Source organism: Primulina eburnea, chromosome 11 (genome assembly GCF_022965805.1).
Source record: "Primulina eburnea isolate SZY01 chromosome 11, ASM2296580v1, whole genome shotgun sequence".
NCBI lineage: Eukaryota > Viridiplantae > Streptophyta > Magnoliopsida > Lamiales > Gesneriaceae > Primulina > Primulina eburnea.
This window is the reverse complement of record NC_133111.1, coordinates 5248140-5262349: the sequence shown is the minus strand read 5'-3', so window position 1 is coordinate 5262349 and position 14210 is coordinate 5248140. Positions and strand designations below refer to the sequence as shown.

Sequence of the window (14210 nt, the reverse complement as noted above, 5' to 3'; positions counted from 1 at the left end):
TAAAGAATGACCGGGTCCTTGAAATTTATCTAACTTTAATATAGAACATTCAATTTTACCCGAAATGTTCCTCTTACCTGAAATGTTCTTTCAAGTGAAAAAAAAATAGGGCTGTCAATTCGGGTAGCGGATCGAGTTGAGGAATATTACTATACTATTTAAAAATTGTTTAACTCGAACTCGAGCCAACCTTAAAACTCTTAACCCGAACCTGAACCCGATCAACCTATCAACCCGTATAACCTGATTTTGAATTTTTTAAAGAAAATTTTAAAAAAATAATATTTCAATTTGAACACATAATAACAAAAGCTCTCTCATATATATGATTTAAATTTGAAAATCTAAATTTAGAAAAATAAATTATATTTACTAAATCAAATAAACAGTTATTTAAAAAATAAAAAAAATGTTCAAAATAAATATTAAATTATGAAAAGTTATGATATAAATATACAATAAATATTTTTTCAGACATAAAATATATAAAAAATATAGGCAACATTTATTAATTATATTTTCGGGTCAACTTGACCCGAACCAACCCGATCATTTTTTTCAGGTCAGCAATCAGGTCTAACTCGATTTGACCCGAACCCGAAAATCCCAAACCCAAACCTTATTTTTTTCGGGTTGAACCGAGTCGAGATGGTGGGTCGTGTCGGATTTTGACACTCCTACAAAAAACTCAAGTCAATATATCACGATGACAAGTCAATTTTGTGAAATTATATTTTATTTAAGTTATCAATGAAAAATTATTAATTTTCTTATATCAAAATTATTACTTTTTATTGTAAATATGGACATAATCGATCTGTTTCACAAATAAAAATCTATGAAATAATTTCACAAAACAACGAATCTAATGTAATTTTTTGTTCTTATGAGGACGCCCTTACATGGGATAACTATTATTTGGCACCATTTTTTTTGTTTGACTAATTTATCTGTATGTATAAACAAAGCTTTTGAAAGTATTTAATTTGAGAATGTGCATGTATTGATAGATTTTAATTCGCTATGTATCAGTCTATATATCAACTTTTAAAAAATTTTCAGTGAATTTTATATAATCGTTATTATATAATTATCATATTTTAATAAAATAATATATTAAAACGCAAAAAAATTTAATTAAAAATACATGTCACGAAGCACTGATATATATATGTAAAAATGATATCTTGCTTGAACAGATTCAAATAGGATGAAGATGGAGACAATGATTTAACCAACTCCATCCACATTCTCTTGTTGCGTTGCCTGCATATACTTTGAACTTTGAAGGATCTTTCCAACTGAGACATGCGCGGTTAAGCCAAGCTTTCACTCTCATCTTTCCATTTGCCGCTCACTCCACCACCACTGGAAAATGCTCCGCTGCCACTTTCTCCTCCTCCTCCTAGTCCTGGCACCGCATTTTGTTATTTGTTTAAGACAAGAAGTTCTCTATCTCCATCAGGCAAAGCTCGGTTTCGACGACCCAGACGGGGTTCTCTCCAACTGGAATCCTAACGCCAGCTCGCCGTGCGAGTGGCATGGAATCGTCTGCGACTCGGCTACTGGCTCAGTCACCTCGATAGACCTCTCGAGCTGTAACATTTCCGGCCCATTCCCTTCCGTTGTCTGTCTTCTCGAGGATTTGAAATTTATTTCTTTGTATGACAACTTCGTTAACTCCACCATACCTGAAGATGGCCTCGCCGCGTGTCAGTCATTGGAGCACCTCGACTTGGCGCAGAACTATTTGACCGGCGCACTACCGGCGAAGATATCTGATCTGCCATTGTTAAAGTACCTGGATTTGTCTGGTAATAACTTTTCCGGAAATATCCCTGAAGGTTTCGGAAGGTTTCAGAAACTCGAGGTGCTTTCATTGGTTGAGAATCTGCTGGGAGGGACAATTCCGCCGATTCTTGGAAATGTTTCGACATTGAAGCAGTTGAATTTGTCCTACAACCCATTTTCCCCGGGTCGGATTCCACCAGAGCTCGGGAATTTGACAAGCTTGGAGGTTCTCTGGTTGACGGAGACAAACTTGATGGGCGAAATACCGGATTCACTTGGTCAACTCGGAAGACTCAAGGATTTGGATCTTGCGTATAATTTTCTAACCGGTTCAGTTCCCAGTTCGTTCACTGAATTGAAGAGTCTGGTACAGTTGGAGATTTATAACAACTCGCTCACCGGGAAACTTCCCAGTGTAGGGTGGTCAAACATGGTGTCTTTACGGCGGCTCGATGCCTCGATGAATGGGTTGACTGGGCCGATCCCTGTGGACTTGTGCGGGTTGCCACTCGAGTCACTTAACCTTTACCAGAACAGATTCCAGGGTGAACTACCGGATATCATTGCTAATTCTCCTAATCTGTACGAGTTAAGGCTTTTTCAGAATCAGTTGTATGGAAAATTACCTTCCAATCTTGGCAAAAGCTCGCCTCTGCGGTGGATTGATGTCTCGACCAACGGATTTTCCGGTCAGATCCCAGAAACTTTGTGTGCAAAGGGGGCTCTTGAAGAGGTATTGATGATCCAGAATTCTTTTTCCGGCCAAATCCCAGCTACACTAGCCCAATGCCGGAGCTTGTTGCGTGTAAGACTAGGCCACAACGACTTTTCCGGTGAGGTACCTGAGGGATTCTGGGGGCTCCCATATGTTTCATTGTTTGAGCTCGTAGGAAATTCATTTTCTGGTGGAATTGCAAAAACTATTGCAGGTGCATCTAATTTATCTCAGTTGATTTTGTCCAGTAATGATTTTTCGGGTGTTTTACCTGAAGAGATCGGTTTTTTGGGTAATTTATTGGAGTTTTCGGCTGCTGATAATAAATTTTCGGGCTCTTTACCGAGCAGCATCGTGAATCTTGGGCAACTAGTAAAGCTTGATCTCCATGACAATAAATTTAGTGGTAAAATCCCAGATGGTATCCAGTCTTGGAAGAAGATAAATGAGTTGAATCTGGCAGATAATGACTTTTCCGGGGTTATCCCGGAAGAAATAGGAGATTTAGCTGTTTTAAATTATCTTGATTTATCAGGCAATCAATTTTCAGGACGAATCCCCATTGCGCTACAGAACTTAAAACTTAATAGGCTAAATTTATCGGACAATCATCTCTTTGGTGATATTCCACCATTATATGCGAAGGAGATGTATAAAGACAGCTTTTTGGGAAATCCAGGACTGTGTGGAGACATTGATGGTTTGTGTAATGGGGGAACCGACGCCAAAAAATTGGGTAATTTATGGTTGTTAAGATCAATCTTTATCTTTGTCGGATTGGTTCTTACACTCGGTGTGATATGGTTCTACTTGAAATACAGAAAATTCAAGAATGCTAAAAGGTCCATGGATAGATCAAAATGGACTCTAATGTCTTTTCATAAGCTTGGATTCAACGACAGTGAGATATTAGATTCTCTGGACGAGGATAACGTGATTGGGAGTGGGTCGTCTGGCAAGGTTTACAAGGTGGTTCTGAGAAATGGTGAAGCTGTTGCAGTGAAGAAGCTGTGGCTGAGGTCGAAATCTGCAGATTCAAGTAGCGATGTGGAGAAGGGTGACTATCAAGATGATGGTTTTGATGCCGAGGTCGAGACATTGGGGAAGGTTAGACATAAGAATATTGTGAAATTGTGGTGTTGTTGCACCACAAAGGATTGCAAGCTTTTGGTTTATGAATACATGCCTAATGGTAGCCTAGGCGATTTACTTCATAGCTCAAAAAGTGGCTTGCTAGATTGGCCAATGAGGTTTAAGATTGCCATTGATGTGGCGGAGGGGCTATCATATTTGCATCATGATTGTGTTCCTCCGATTGTACATAGGGATGTGAAGTCCAATAACATACTGTTGGATGTGAATTATGGTGCTCGGGTTGCGGATTTTGGTGTTGCTAAAGTTGTTGGCGCCAATGAGAAGGGCACCACATCCATGTCGGTTATCGCTGGGTCGTGTGGTTATATTGCACCGGGTTAGTAATTTGTTAAAATATAAATATTATTGTTGGATGATCTCCTGGAGATTTTGAGAAACTAGTTTCTAACTTGGCACTAGAGCTAAAGGTCACATGTTCAAAATCTCTGGTTATATTTCATTAAATTGGTGTTGCAAAACCTCAGTTTTCTCGCATTTCCCACTCGCACACAGAAGCTTTTTAAGATTTAATATTATTCTTGAGCTGCCTTTTATGTATTCGTGTTTCTGGGAAAAGTGATTGTTGGCACTAACTAATAGTCTTTTCCAGTTAATTTACTCAATATATGTGAAGGTATAGGCTTGATTTTTGATTCTTGGAATTATGATTCTATCCTTAGGCTTGGAGACTGTATAATACTTAATGAACTTCCATTGTGCAGAATATGCTTACACACTTCGGGTGAATGAAAAGAGTGACATCTACAGTTTTGGTGTTGTTATTCTGGAATTGGTCACTGGGAAGCTCCCAATAGATCCCGCATTTGGCGAAAAAGATTTGGTGAAATGGGTTTGCACCACATTGGATCAAAAGGGCGGTGATCAAGTACTCGACCCAAAAATTGATTCTTGTTTTAAGGATGAAATATGCAGAGTCTTGAATATAGGCCTCCTATGTACCAGCCCTCTTCCTATTAATCGGCCATCTATGAGACGTGTCGTCAAAATGTTACAAGAGATAGGCGACATTAAAGTGCCTAAAAACCCCGGGAAAGAAGGGAAATTAACCCCTTATTACTATGAAGATGTCTCAGATCAAGGAAGTGTTGTCTGAAACAGATTTACAAGTTTTTACTTTGACCTTCCAGCAAGAAAGGAGTGGCTCGACTCTTTCGGTTCATAGGCGGCTGATATGTCAGCTTCTAACCATCCGACTTGAAGCTGGTTGCATGAGTGAAGCTGAGGTTAAAGTTTGAGAGATTAACCATGGAAGGTATGGTTTTTTAAGTTGTAAATTAATCCAACACCAAAGTCCTTCCACCAGTAAAGCCTGAAAGTAGTTTTGCATTATTACTTTCAGTCATGCTTCCCTCCTAAAATTTCGCTGTTTCTGGACTGATATTGCCTTGAATCTTATGAAATCTTCTAATTTCTGAGTGTTGTTCCAATGTTGAAGTAATGGTGTTGATGATTTGTTTGATTGTGGAGACTCCAGCAGTTTAAGAAAATATGGAGAACTCCTGTAAATTGGATGAGTGTGTGTGTGTGTGTGTGTGTGACTTTTTTGTTCCGACTTTGTGTGTTTCCTTTCAGATAATATAAATTTTGTCTCGGTTTAATCTAAACCGGAGGAGATCATCGTTGGATGGTTTGTATATGGATGAAATGATTTAAAAAATTTATAGATTTAAATATATTTTTGTTGTTTAAATAAGTTAAACAAAAGAAATTCAAAATCACCTCTTACTTATTTATACTACGATTATATTAATCCAGCTGAATTTGAATTCATTTTCATTGTTAAATAAGTTAAGTAGATGAAACTTAAATCCAATTCTTTATTTACATATATTATTATATATATCACGATGAATTTCAAATAACTCCATGTTATAAGGATTTTAAATTCATTGTAATTAGGATAATTGTAATGTAAATAAGTAGGAGGTGTATTCAAAAATTCTTGTGTGTAAGTTACCTAACCATGAAAAAAATTAAAATCCATGAATTTCAAATCATTTATCCAAACCCAATTTAGTGAAAACAAGTAGAAGATAAATTTGAGTTTATTCCATTTAACTTATGACAAAAACTTGTGTGAGACGATTTCACACGTAGTATTTTGTGAGACGATCTCAAATGATCTCTTATTTGAGTTATTCATGAAAAAATATTATTTTTAGGCTAAGAGTATTATTTTATTGTGAATATCAGTAGGATTGACCCATCTCACAGATAAAGATTCGTGAGACTATCTAATAAAAGACCTACTCTTAACTTATATTTATCAATGAGATTTTTGAGTCAAAATAGTTCGATTAGGTTCTGAAAATTGATTAATTCCATATTAAATTCAAAAATAAAATAAAATTGATTACACGCATATGTAAAAGTTGGTCGGGAAACTCACAGGGATGCTGCAGCCTACCTAGCACATCGTGGTTGACATATAGGTTACGTTTGGTTGGGGTGATTGGGTAGGATAGATAATTTTATCCTACTCTATCCGGCGTTTGGTTGGGGTGATTATTTAACCAAGTCAATCCCTCCTATGAATGATTAGGTTATATTATGTAGGTTAAAATAATACCTCCTCACCCCCTAGGATTATTTATCCCACTCTTAATACCTCCTATTTTTCCAATTTTACCCTTCTCCTAAATTCAAACTCACCACCACTTCCCGCCTAAAATCAAACTTACCACCACTTCCCGCCACCGACTGCCGCCTCCACAACCGCCGACGGACCGCCAACCGTGGTCGAGCACCGGCCGACGGCCGACAGCTGTTTACCGACGGTTTGTAAAAAACCGTCGCAAATAGCGACGGTTTTTTTTCAAACGGTCGCTAAATGTCAAATTTTTTAGTAACTAAAATAATTCAAAACCAGATCGGCGACGGTTTCTCCAAAACCGTTGCTAATAGCGACGGTTTTTAAAATCCGTCGCTAATTTTCCAGAAACTGCCGACCATTTCCGACCGGCGAGGGGAAGGGCAATTTCGTCTTTTCATCCAAAAAATCAAAATTATCCTACACTTAAAAATCTTACCAAACATAATATTATTTTACACCATATATTACAATCCTACCAAAATCATTTTCTTTATCATTTACGTACTAATCATTAGTTTATCCTATCCTTCCAACCAAACGCAGCCATATAGTATTATCTGCGAGCGGTTGCAAAGGCAGGCTACTTCCAAGAATGTCGAGATTATTATTGTGTAATCAAACCAAGAATTGTTAAATATCTTATATCGATTAAATTAAGTTTTTAGGAGTTATATATAAAGATTTGGACTATCCTGTCATTGAGCTAGATTTTGAGGTTGATTTAAGATCAACTCCCCTGCTATTCCAATTTACAAATTGTTATAAAGCTAGCTTAAGGAACAAGACTCTATTGAGTTTATAATACCGTTGTCCAATTTAAATAAGTTTTATGAACTTTGAGGTACGCTGTAACGATCAAAGTTGTCAAGTGTTTGATCAAATAAATACTCTGTGAACTCAATATTTCGATCTTAAACTGCCAACTAAGAACACACAAATTTACGTAGTTCGACTACTATAATAGCCTACATCCAGCTATCCTTTATTGAACTCAAACAAGGTTCACAGAGCTTTACAACTCGTATTCCTTGTATCAAATCACTTCCTTCCTTTTGCAAGCACCGGCATTTCCTTTTATATATAACCTGGTGCAACCAACTGTCCTTGTTTTGAATATTGTTGGAATATTGAATGAAATGAGATATGAAGTTGTCTCATATTGGAAGTCAAACTAAGTCTTATCCTCTTTATTAATTATAAGTTTGAACTATGGGTTTAGGCTCTTAGGAGCACTAGAAGTTTATGAAAGAAGGAAGATGCTGATGGGTCTCGATGAAATACACTTGTGCGGCCGGCCTGCACGATGAGGTGAGGTCTCTTGATAGTATTAATTTTTTTGGACAAAATTTATTTGGAAGATAATTTATTATTTTCGAAATAAAGATTACACTCATTCGAAAACTTTGTGTCCCTTGTGTTTGGACTAGACTGTGTTCGGACCAAACAATGTATCTCTTGGTCTATCACAGAAGTTTGTGTTACTTCTCGCAATTGGTGAATATGTTACAAATAATCCCTCCATCTACATTGCTCAAGACTTCATGTATTTGCAGCATTTCCCTTTTCGTTCATTTTATATTTGAAACTTCTGCATATTTTCGTTCGTTGTTATCAAGAGTTTGTAGTGCTGGATTCTCTCGATTTGAAGTCGTTGTATCTTAAAGACGATTGCAGTCAACGTAAAACACTGTTATACGTGCAATTTCGTCTTGTGGATAAATAATTCATTTTTGCCTCGACTTTACTGTTTTGTGTTGCTGCACATTGTTCCAGTGACATAGATCTAGATTATTCAGAGATATAAAGCTTTTTTCAGAGAAACTTTGTCAACAAAAACTTAATATTTTTTTAAAAAACTATTTGCATATGAACCATCTAAAAATTTTCAAATATTTTTCACTCAATAAAGAATGGTGAAATTTCTAATTTTATGGAGATAATTATCGTAATCGAATGATCGAACGACTTAATAATAAAAAAAATATTCCTGTTTTTTCCATGACAATCGTGTGATTTTTGCGTAGAAATTGTTGGATGTTTATAATAATGGATGTAGGTGATGGCTTGACGAATTACCTGACGTTGCGTAAATCAAATGACTAGTCAATAGAAATTATCGTGCTTACAATTTTGAAAAGTTCCAAGAAAGAAAGAAACAGTGATACTTTTGTTTTGTTTTACTTCATTCAATATTTGTGGGAAAAAATAGTGTGATTATTAGTATTTAAGAAAATCTCAATTCGATTTTTTACTTTATGTTCTCAAATTTGTCTTTAATAAAATATTTTTTCCAATTTGGTCCTTCAAGTTAAAAAATATTCAAAATAACTCTGTTTTGATTATTTTAAAAAATCTCAATAAAATGCTATGAAAACGGTATCAGTGCCTTATTATTATTATATAAATTGTTCAAATTTGGCTCTATTATTATTATTATTATTATTACTACTATTGTGTAACTTACTTGTCCAAGGAGATATTTCTCAAAATTATAGATCTGTTGTGAATAGTAGAGAATATAGAGAAGAGAGAATGATTTTTGTGTGTTTTATTCATCACTGAAGACCTCTATTTATAGAGTAGATTTACAGATTTGAATAGATAACAATATCAATAATCATCTATAATATCTTTTCTATAACACTCCCCCTTAGATGATTATCTACTCAGCAAATTACTTCTAAGAGATGTGGGAGTTCAAATGCTGCCTCGTTAAAACCTTGTCAGTAAAACCCAATGGGAAAACCTGAACGAAGGAAAAAGAGTACAACAATAGATACTCCCCCTGATCTCAATCATCTGATATCCTTCAACTGATACATTCCTATCTTGTGCACCAATTTCTTGAATGTTGAAGTAGGTAATGCCTTTGTAAATAAGTCAGCTACATTGTCGCTTGAGCGAATTTGATGGACGTCAATATCACCATTTTCTTGAAGCTCATGTGTATAGAAAAACTTTGGTGAAATATGCTTTGTTCTATCACCTTTGATGTAGCCTCCTTTTAACTGCGCAATGCAAGCAGTATTATCTTCGAATATTACTGTTGGGTCATCTTTGGCTGTTGGGAGTCCACATGATTCTTGAATATGTTGTGTCATAGATCTCAACCACACACACTCCCGACTTGCTTCATGCATTGCAATGATCTCAGAGTGATTTGAAGACGTCGCTGTTAAGGATTGCTTCACCGACTTCCATGATATAGCAGTGTCTCCTCGTGTAAACACATAACCTGTCTGGGATTTAGCTTTATGTGGATCAGAAAGATATCCTGCATCTGCATATCCGACTAAAGGAGACTTTGATTTTGTCGAATAAAATAATCCCATATCAATTGTACCCCGAAGGTAACGAAATATGTGTTTTACACCATTCCAATGTCTTCGGGTTGGACATGAGTTATATCTCGCTAAAAGATTAACAGAAAATGATATATCTGGGCGAGTACAATTTGCGAGATATGACAGTGCACCAATGGCACTTAGATATGGTACTTCTGGACCAACGATTTCTTCTCCATTTTCAGGTGGTCGAAAAGGATCTTTGTTAGCATCAAGTGATCGAACATACATGGGTGATGCTAATGGGTGTGCCTTGTCCATGTAAAAGCGCTTTAATATTTTTTCTGTATATGATGATTGATGAACAAATATTCCCTCTTGCAAATGTTCTATTTGCAATCCGAGACAAAATTTTGTCTTTCCTAAATCTTTCATCTCAAACTCATTTTTCAAATAATTGGCAGTTTTAGTAAGCTCTTCTGGAATGCCAATAAGATTTAGATCATCAACATATACTGCCACAATTGCAAAACCCTCATCTGTTCTTTTTATAAAAGCGCATGGACAAATAGCATTATTTGTGTATCCTTCTTTTAACAAATATTCACTAAGACGATTGTACCACATGCGACCAGATTGCTTTAATCCATATAAGGATTTATGCAGTTTTATTGATAACATAGCCTTGGGTGCTTCACCATTTTCTTTCGATAGTTGGAATCCTTCAGGCACTTTCATATATATATCACTATCAAGTGAACCATAAAGATAAGCAGTTACAACATCCATAAGTCGCATATCAAGAGTTTCTGATACTGCTAAACTGATTAGGAATCGAAAAGTAGTGGCATCCATCACAGGTGAATATGTTTCCTCATAGTCAATTCCAGGTCTCTGCGAGAAACCTTGGGCTACGAGTCGGGCCTTGTATCTTACAATTTCACCATTTTCGTTCCTCTTTCGTACAAAAACCCATCGGTATCCTACTGGGATTACATTTTCAGGTGTTCGTACTACAGGTCCAAACACTTTTTGTTTTTCTAGTGAGTCTAATTCAGTTTGTATGGCCTTCTTCCATTTCGGCCAATCATCTCTTTGTTGACAATCCTTAACGGATTGTGGTTCTGGGCCTTCATCATGTATGATGTCAAGGGCGACATTTAGGGCAAAGACAGTGTCAACAGTTGTGTTATTTCGATCCCACAATTTTCGAGATGATATATAATTTATTGAAATCTCATTATTTTCATGAGAATTTGATTCTTCAGGAATAATATTATCCAAGTTTGGTTCATTGATCTCTCTTACTATATCATCCAAGATTTCTTCTTCGGGAGCTTTTGAATTTTCTTTCTCTTGTACCTTTCTTTTTCGAGGTACAATATCCTTTGAACCAATTGGTCGACCACGCTTCTGGCGTATTTTAGATTCATTTGCAGGTTGAATAATAGCTGGTCCTATGGGGACATCAATTTTGACAGGGGTATTCTCTGCATGTATATGTGATTTTGTCACATTCTTTGTATTAACAAAAGCATCGGGCAATTGATTTGCAATTCTTTGTAGGTGAATGATTCTTTCAACTTCTTGCTCACATTGATTATTTCGAGGATCATAATGAGATAGTGTTTTCTCATTCCAACAAATCTTTTGTTGTTCTTCGGGACACAACTTTATTTCGCCTAGATTTGGAAATTCCAATTCATCGAAGTGGCAATCTGCAAATCTCGCAGTAAACAAGTCTCCTGTTAAAGGTTCCAAAAATCTAATAATAGATGGTGAATCATATCCCACATAAATCCCAAGTCTACGTTGTGGGCCCATTTTGGTTCGCTGTGTAGGTGGGAGGGGGACTTGTACTGCACAACCAAATACTCGAAGGTGAGAAACATCAGGCTCTCGACCATAAGCAAGTTGTAAGGGTGAGTATTGGTGATAATTAGTTGGCCTTATACGAATCAATGATGCAGCATGTAATATGGCATGTCCCCACACAGATGATGGAAGTTTGGTTCTCATCAATAATGGTCTAGCAATTAATTGCAAACGTTTAATGAATGACTCTGCTAAGCCATTTTGTGTATGGACATGAGCAACCGAATGCTCAACTGAAATCCCTATTGACATACAATAGTCATTAAATGTCTGCGATTTAAATTCAGCAGCATTATCAAGACGAATTGTCTTGATTGAGTGATCTGGGAATTGAGCTCGTAATTTAATAATTTGCGCAAGTAATCTAGCAAAAGCTATATTTCGAGTTGAAAGCAAACTAACATGTGACCATCTAGTAGACGCATCAATCAATACCATGAAGTATCGAAATGGTCCACATGGTGGGTGTATAGGCCCACAAATATCCCCATGAATTCTCTCCAAGAAGGTTGGGATTTCAACATCAATCTTTGTAGGAGAAGGTCTTATAATTAGTTTGCCTTGTGAACAAGCTACACATGGATAATCATTGTGTAAAAGAATCTTCTGGTTCTTTAGAGGGTGTCCATGTGAGTTAATTATTATTCTGCGCATCATTGTTGCCCCAGGGTGACCAAGTCGATCATGCCATAATTTGAAGCTCTGTTGGTCAACAAACTTCTGGTTTGTGACAATGTTTGCTTCGACTGTTTTTATTGTTGTAAAATACATTCCAGAAGGGAGTGCACATAATTTTTCTTTTATCTGCTTCTGGCCAGATATAATAGATGTTATGCAAAGGTATTCGAAATTATTTTCATTTAATGTTTCAATATGGTATCCATTTCGGCGGATGTCTTTAAAGCTAAGCAAATTTCTACTGGATTTGCTTGCATATAAGGCATTTTCAATATATAGGCTTGTATTATTTGGTAAAATAATTTTTGCCTTTCCATAACCTTCAATAATTTTTGATGCACCCGATATTGTTGTAACATTATTTTCAGCTAATGTTAACTCCAAAAAATACCTTTTATTTTGAAGAATGGTATGTGTTGTACCACTATCCACTAAGCATTCATCCTGACATCTCATCGTTAATCTAAAATAAAAATATAATTCAATAAGCTAAATTAAATAATGCGTAAAGCTTTCAAATTAAATATTTTATTGAATAATGAAAACATTTATTGAATAACAAAATAAACCTCCATGACAAATCCTAAACATGAACTGAACATCAAAATAAAAACGAGACCACGATAACCTAATAAACAATAGAAATTCAAAGTAGGAACAAGACCAATGAAAGTAATTACTCATTATTTTCTAACACACCACCACCAATCAAATTATCTATATTTCCATCTGGATTAGCAAAGAAATCAGAGACGTCCAAGTGAGTTATATCAATTGGATCATCATTGTCCACAAAATTTATCTCCATTTTTCCATTTTCCTTGATTGATTTTTGGTATAGATCCACAAGATGTTTTGCCGTACGACAGGTACGAGACCAATGCCCTTCCATTCCACATCTATAGCATTTTTCTTCATATACTTTGGAACTCTTCTCCTTTGCTTCTTCATTATTGGAATTCCACTGCTGGTGGCTTGTTTTATGTTTCTTTCCATTTTGTTGCTGATAGTATCTTCTTTGGCCACGCCCACGCCCACGCCCACGCCCACATCCACGTCCACGTCCACTTTCATTGTTATGATTTTTAGTGGAATTAGCATTCACTTCAGGAAATGCAATTTCATATTCTTCAGGAAATGTAGTTCCATTTGCTTCAGGAAATGGTGTAGATCCAGTTGGGCGCATTTGGTGATTTTTCATGAGCAGCTCATTGTTTTGTTCAGCAACTAGTAAGCATGAGATGAGTTCAGAGTACCTTTGAAATCCACGTTCACGATATTGCTGCTGCAGGAGCACGTTTGAAGCATGAAAAGTGGAGAATGTTTTTTCTAACATGTCTTGATCAGTTACTTTCTCTCCACAAAGTATCAGTGTGGAACTAGTCTTGAATAATGCAGAGTTATAGTCACTTACGGACTTAAAATCTTGTAACCGTAGGTGCATCCATTCATATCGGGCTCTTGGGAGAATTACAGTTCGTTGATGGTCAAATCTTTCTTTTAGATTTTTCCAAAGCTCTCGTGGCTCTTTCACAGTGAGATATTCGACTTTCAACCCATCATTGAGGTGATGACGGAGAAAAATAAGTGCCTTTGCACGGTCCTGCTGGGACATTTCATTTCCTTCTTTTATTGTATCTCCTAAATTCATAGAGATAAGGTGGACCTCGGCATCCAAAATCCATGATAAATAATTTTTTCCAGTCAAGTCAAGTGCTTCAAATTCAAGTTTGGTGATGTTCGCCATTGCAACTTGAAGAGCACTCGTGCTGATAACGTGTTGTGAATAGTAGAGAATATAGAGAAGAGAGAATGATTTTTGTGTGTTTTATTCATCACTGAAGACCTCTATTTATAGAGTAGATTTACAGATTTGAATAGATAACAATATCAATAATCATCTATAATATCTTTTCTATAACAAGATCTGAATATATATTCGAGATTTATTATATTTACATTTTATTGCAACATTTTGGAAAATTTAAAATAAAGAGATCTAACCAAAGATAGATATTATGAGCAATTAGGAACAGATCAGAATACTAAGATAAAGTATGATTCAAAATACTAGATCCCTAGAAAGAGTCTTTGATTCTTCTAAAATCTCAGGAGACCT

The 14210-nt window shown here is 36.0% G+C and overlaps 2 protein-coding genes across 2 annotated transcripts; one reads left to right on the top strand and one right to left on the bottom strand.

Annotated features, from left to right (window-relative positions):
- Positions 1 to 1191: 1191 nt before the first annotated feature.
- On the top strand, positions 1192 to 5073 carry LOC140804432 (receptor-like protein kinase HSL1). Its single transcript, XM_073160459.1, has 2 exons — positions 1192 to 3977; positions 4363 to 5073. The coding sequence occupies exons 1-2, from the start codon at positions 1376 to 1378 to the stop codon at positions 4752 to 4754; spliced, it is 2994 nt and encodes a 997-aa protein (XP_073016560.1). The 5' UTR covers positions 1192 to 1375; the 3' UTR covers positions 4755 to 5073.
- Positions 5074 to 12767: 7694 nt separating this feature from the next.
- On the bottom strand, positions 12768 to 13838 carry LOC140804556 (uncharacterized). Its single transcript, XM_073160605.1, has one exon. It carries the CDS (start codon positions 13836 to 13838, stop codon positions 12768 to 12770), a length of 1071 nt encoding a protein of 356 aa, XP_073016706.1.
- Between the last annotated feature and the right edge of the window lie 372 nt (positions 13839 to 14210).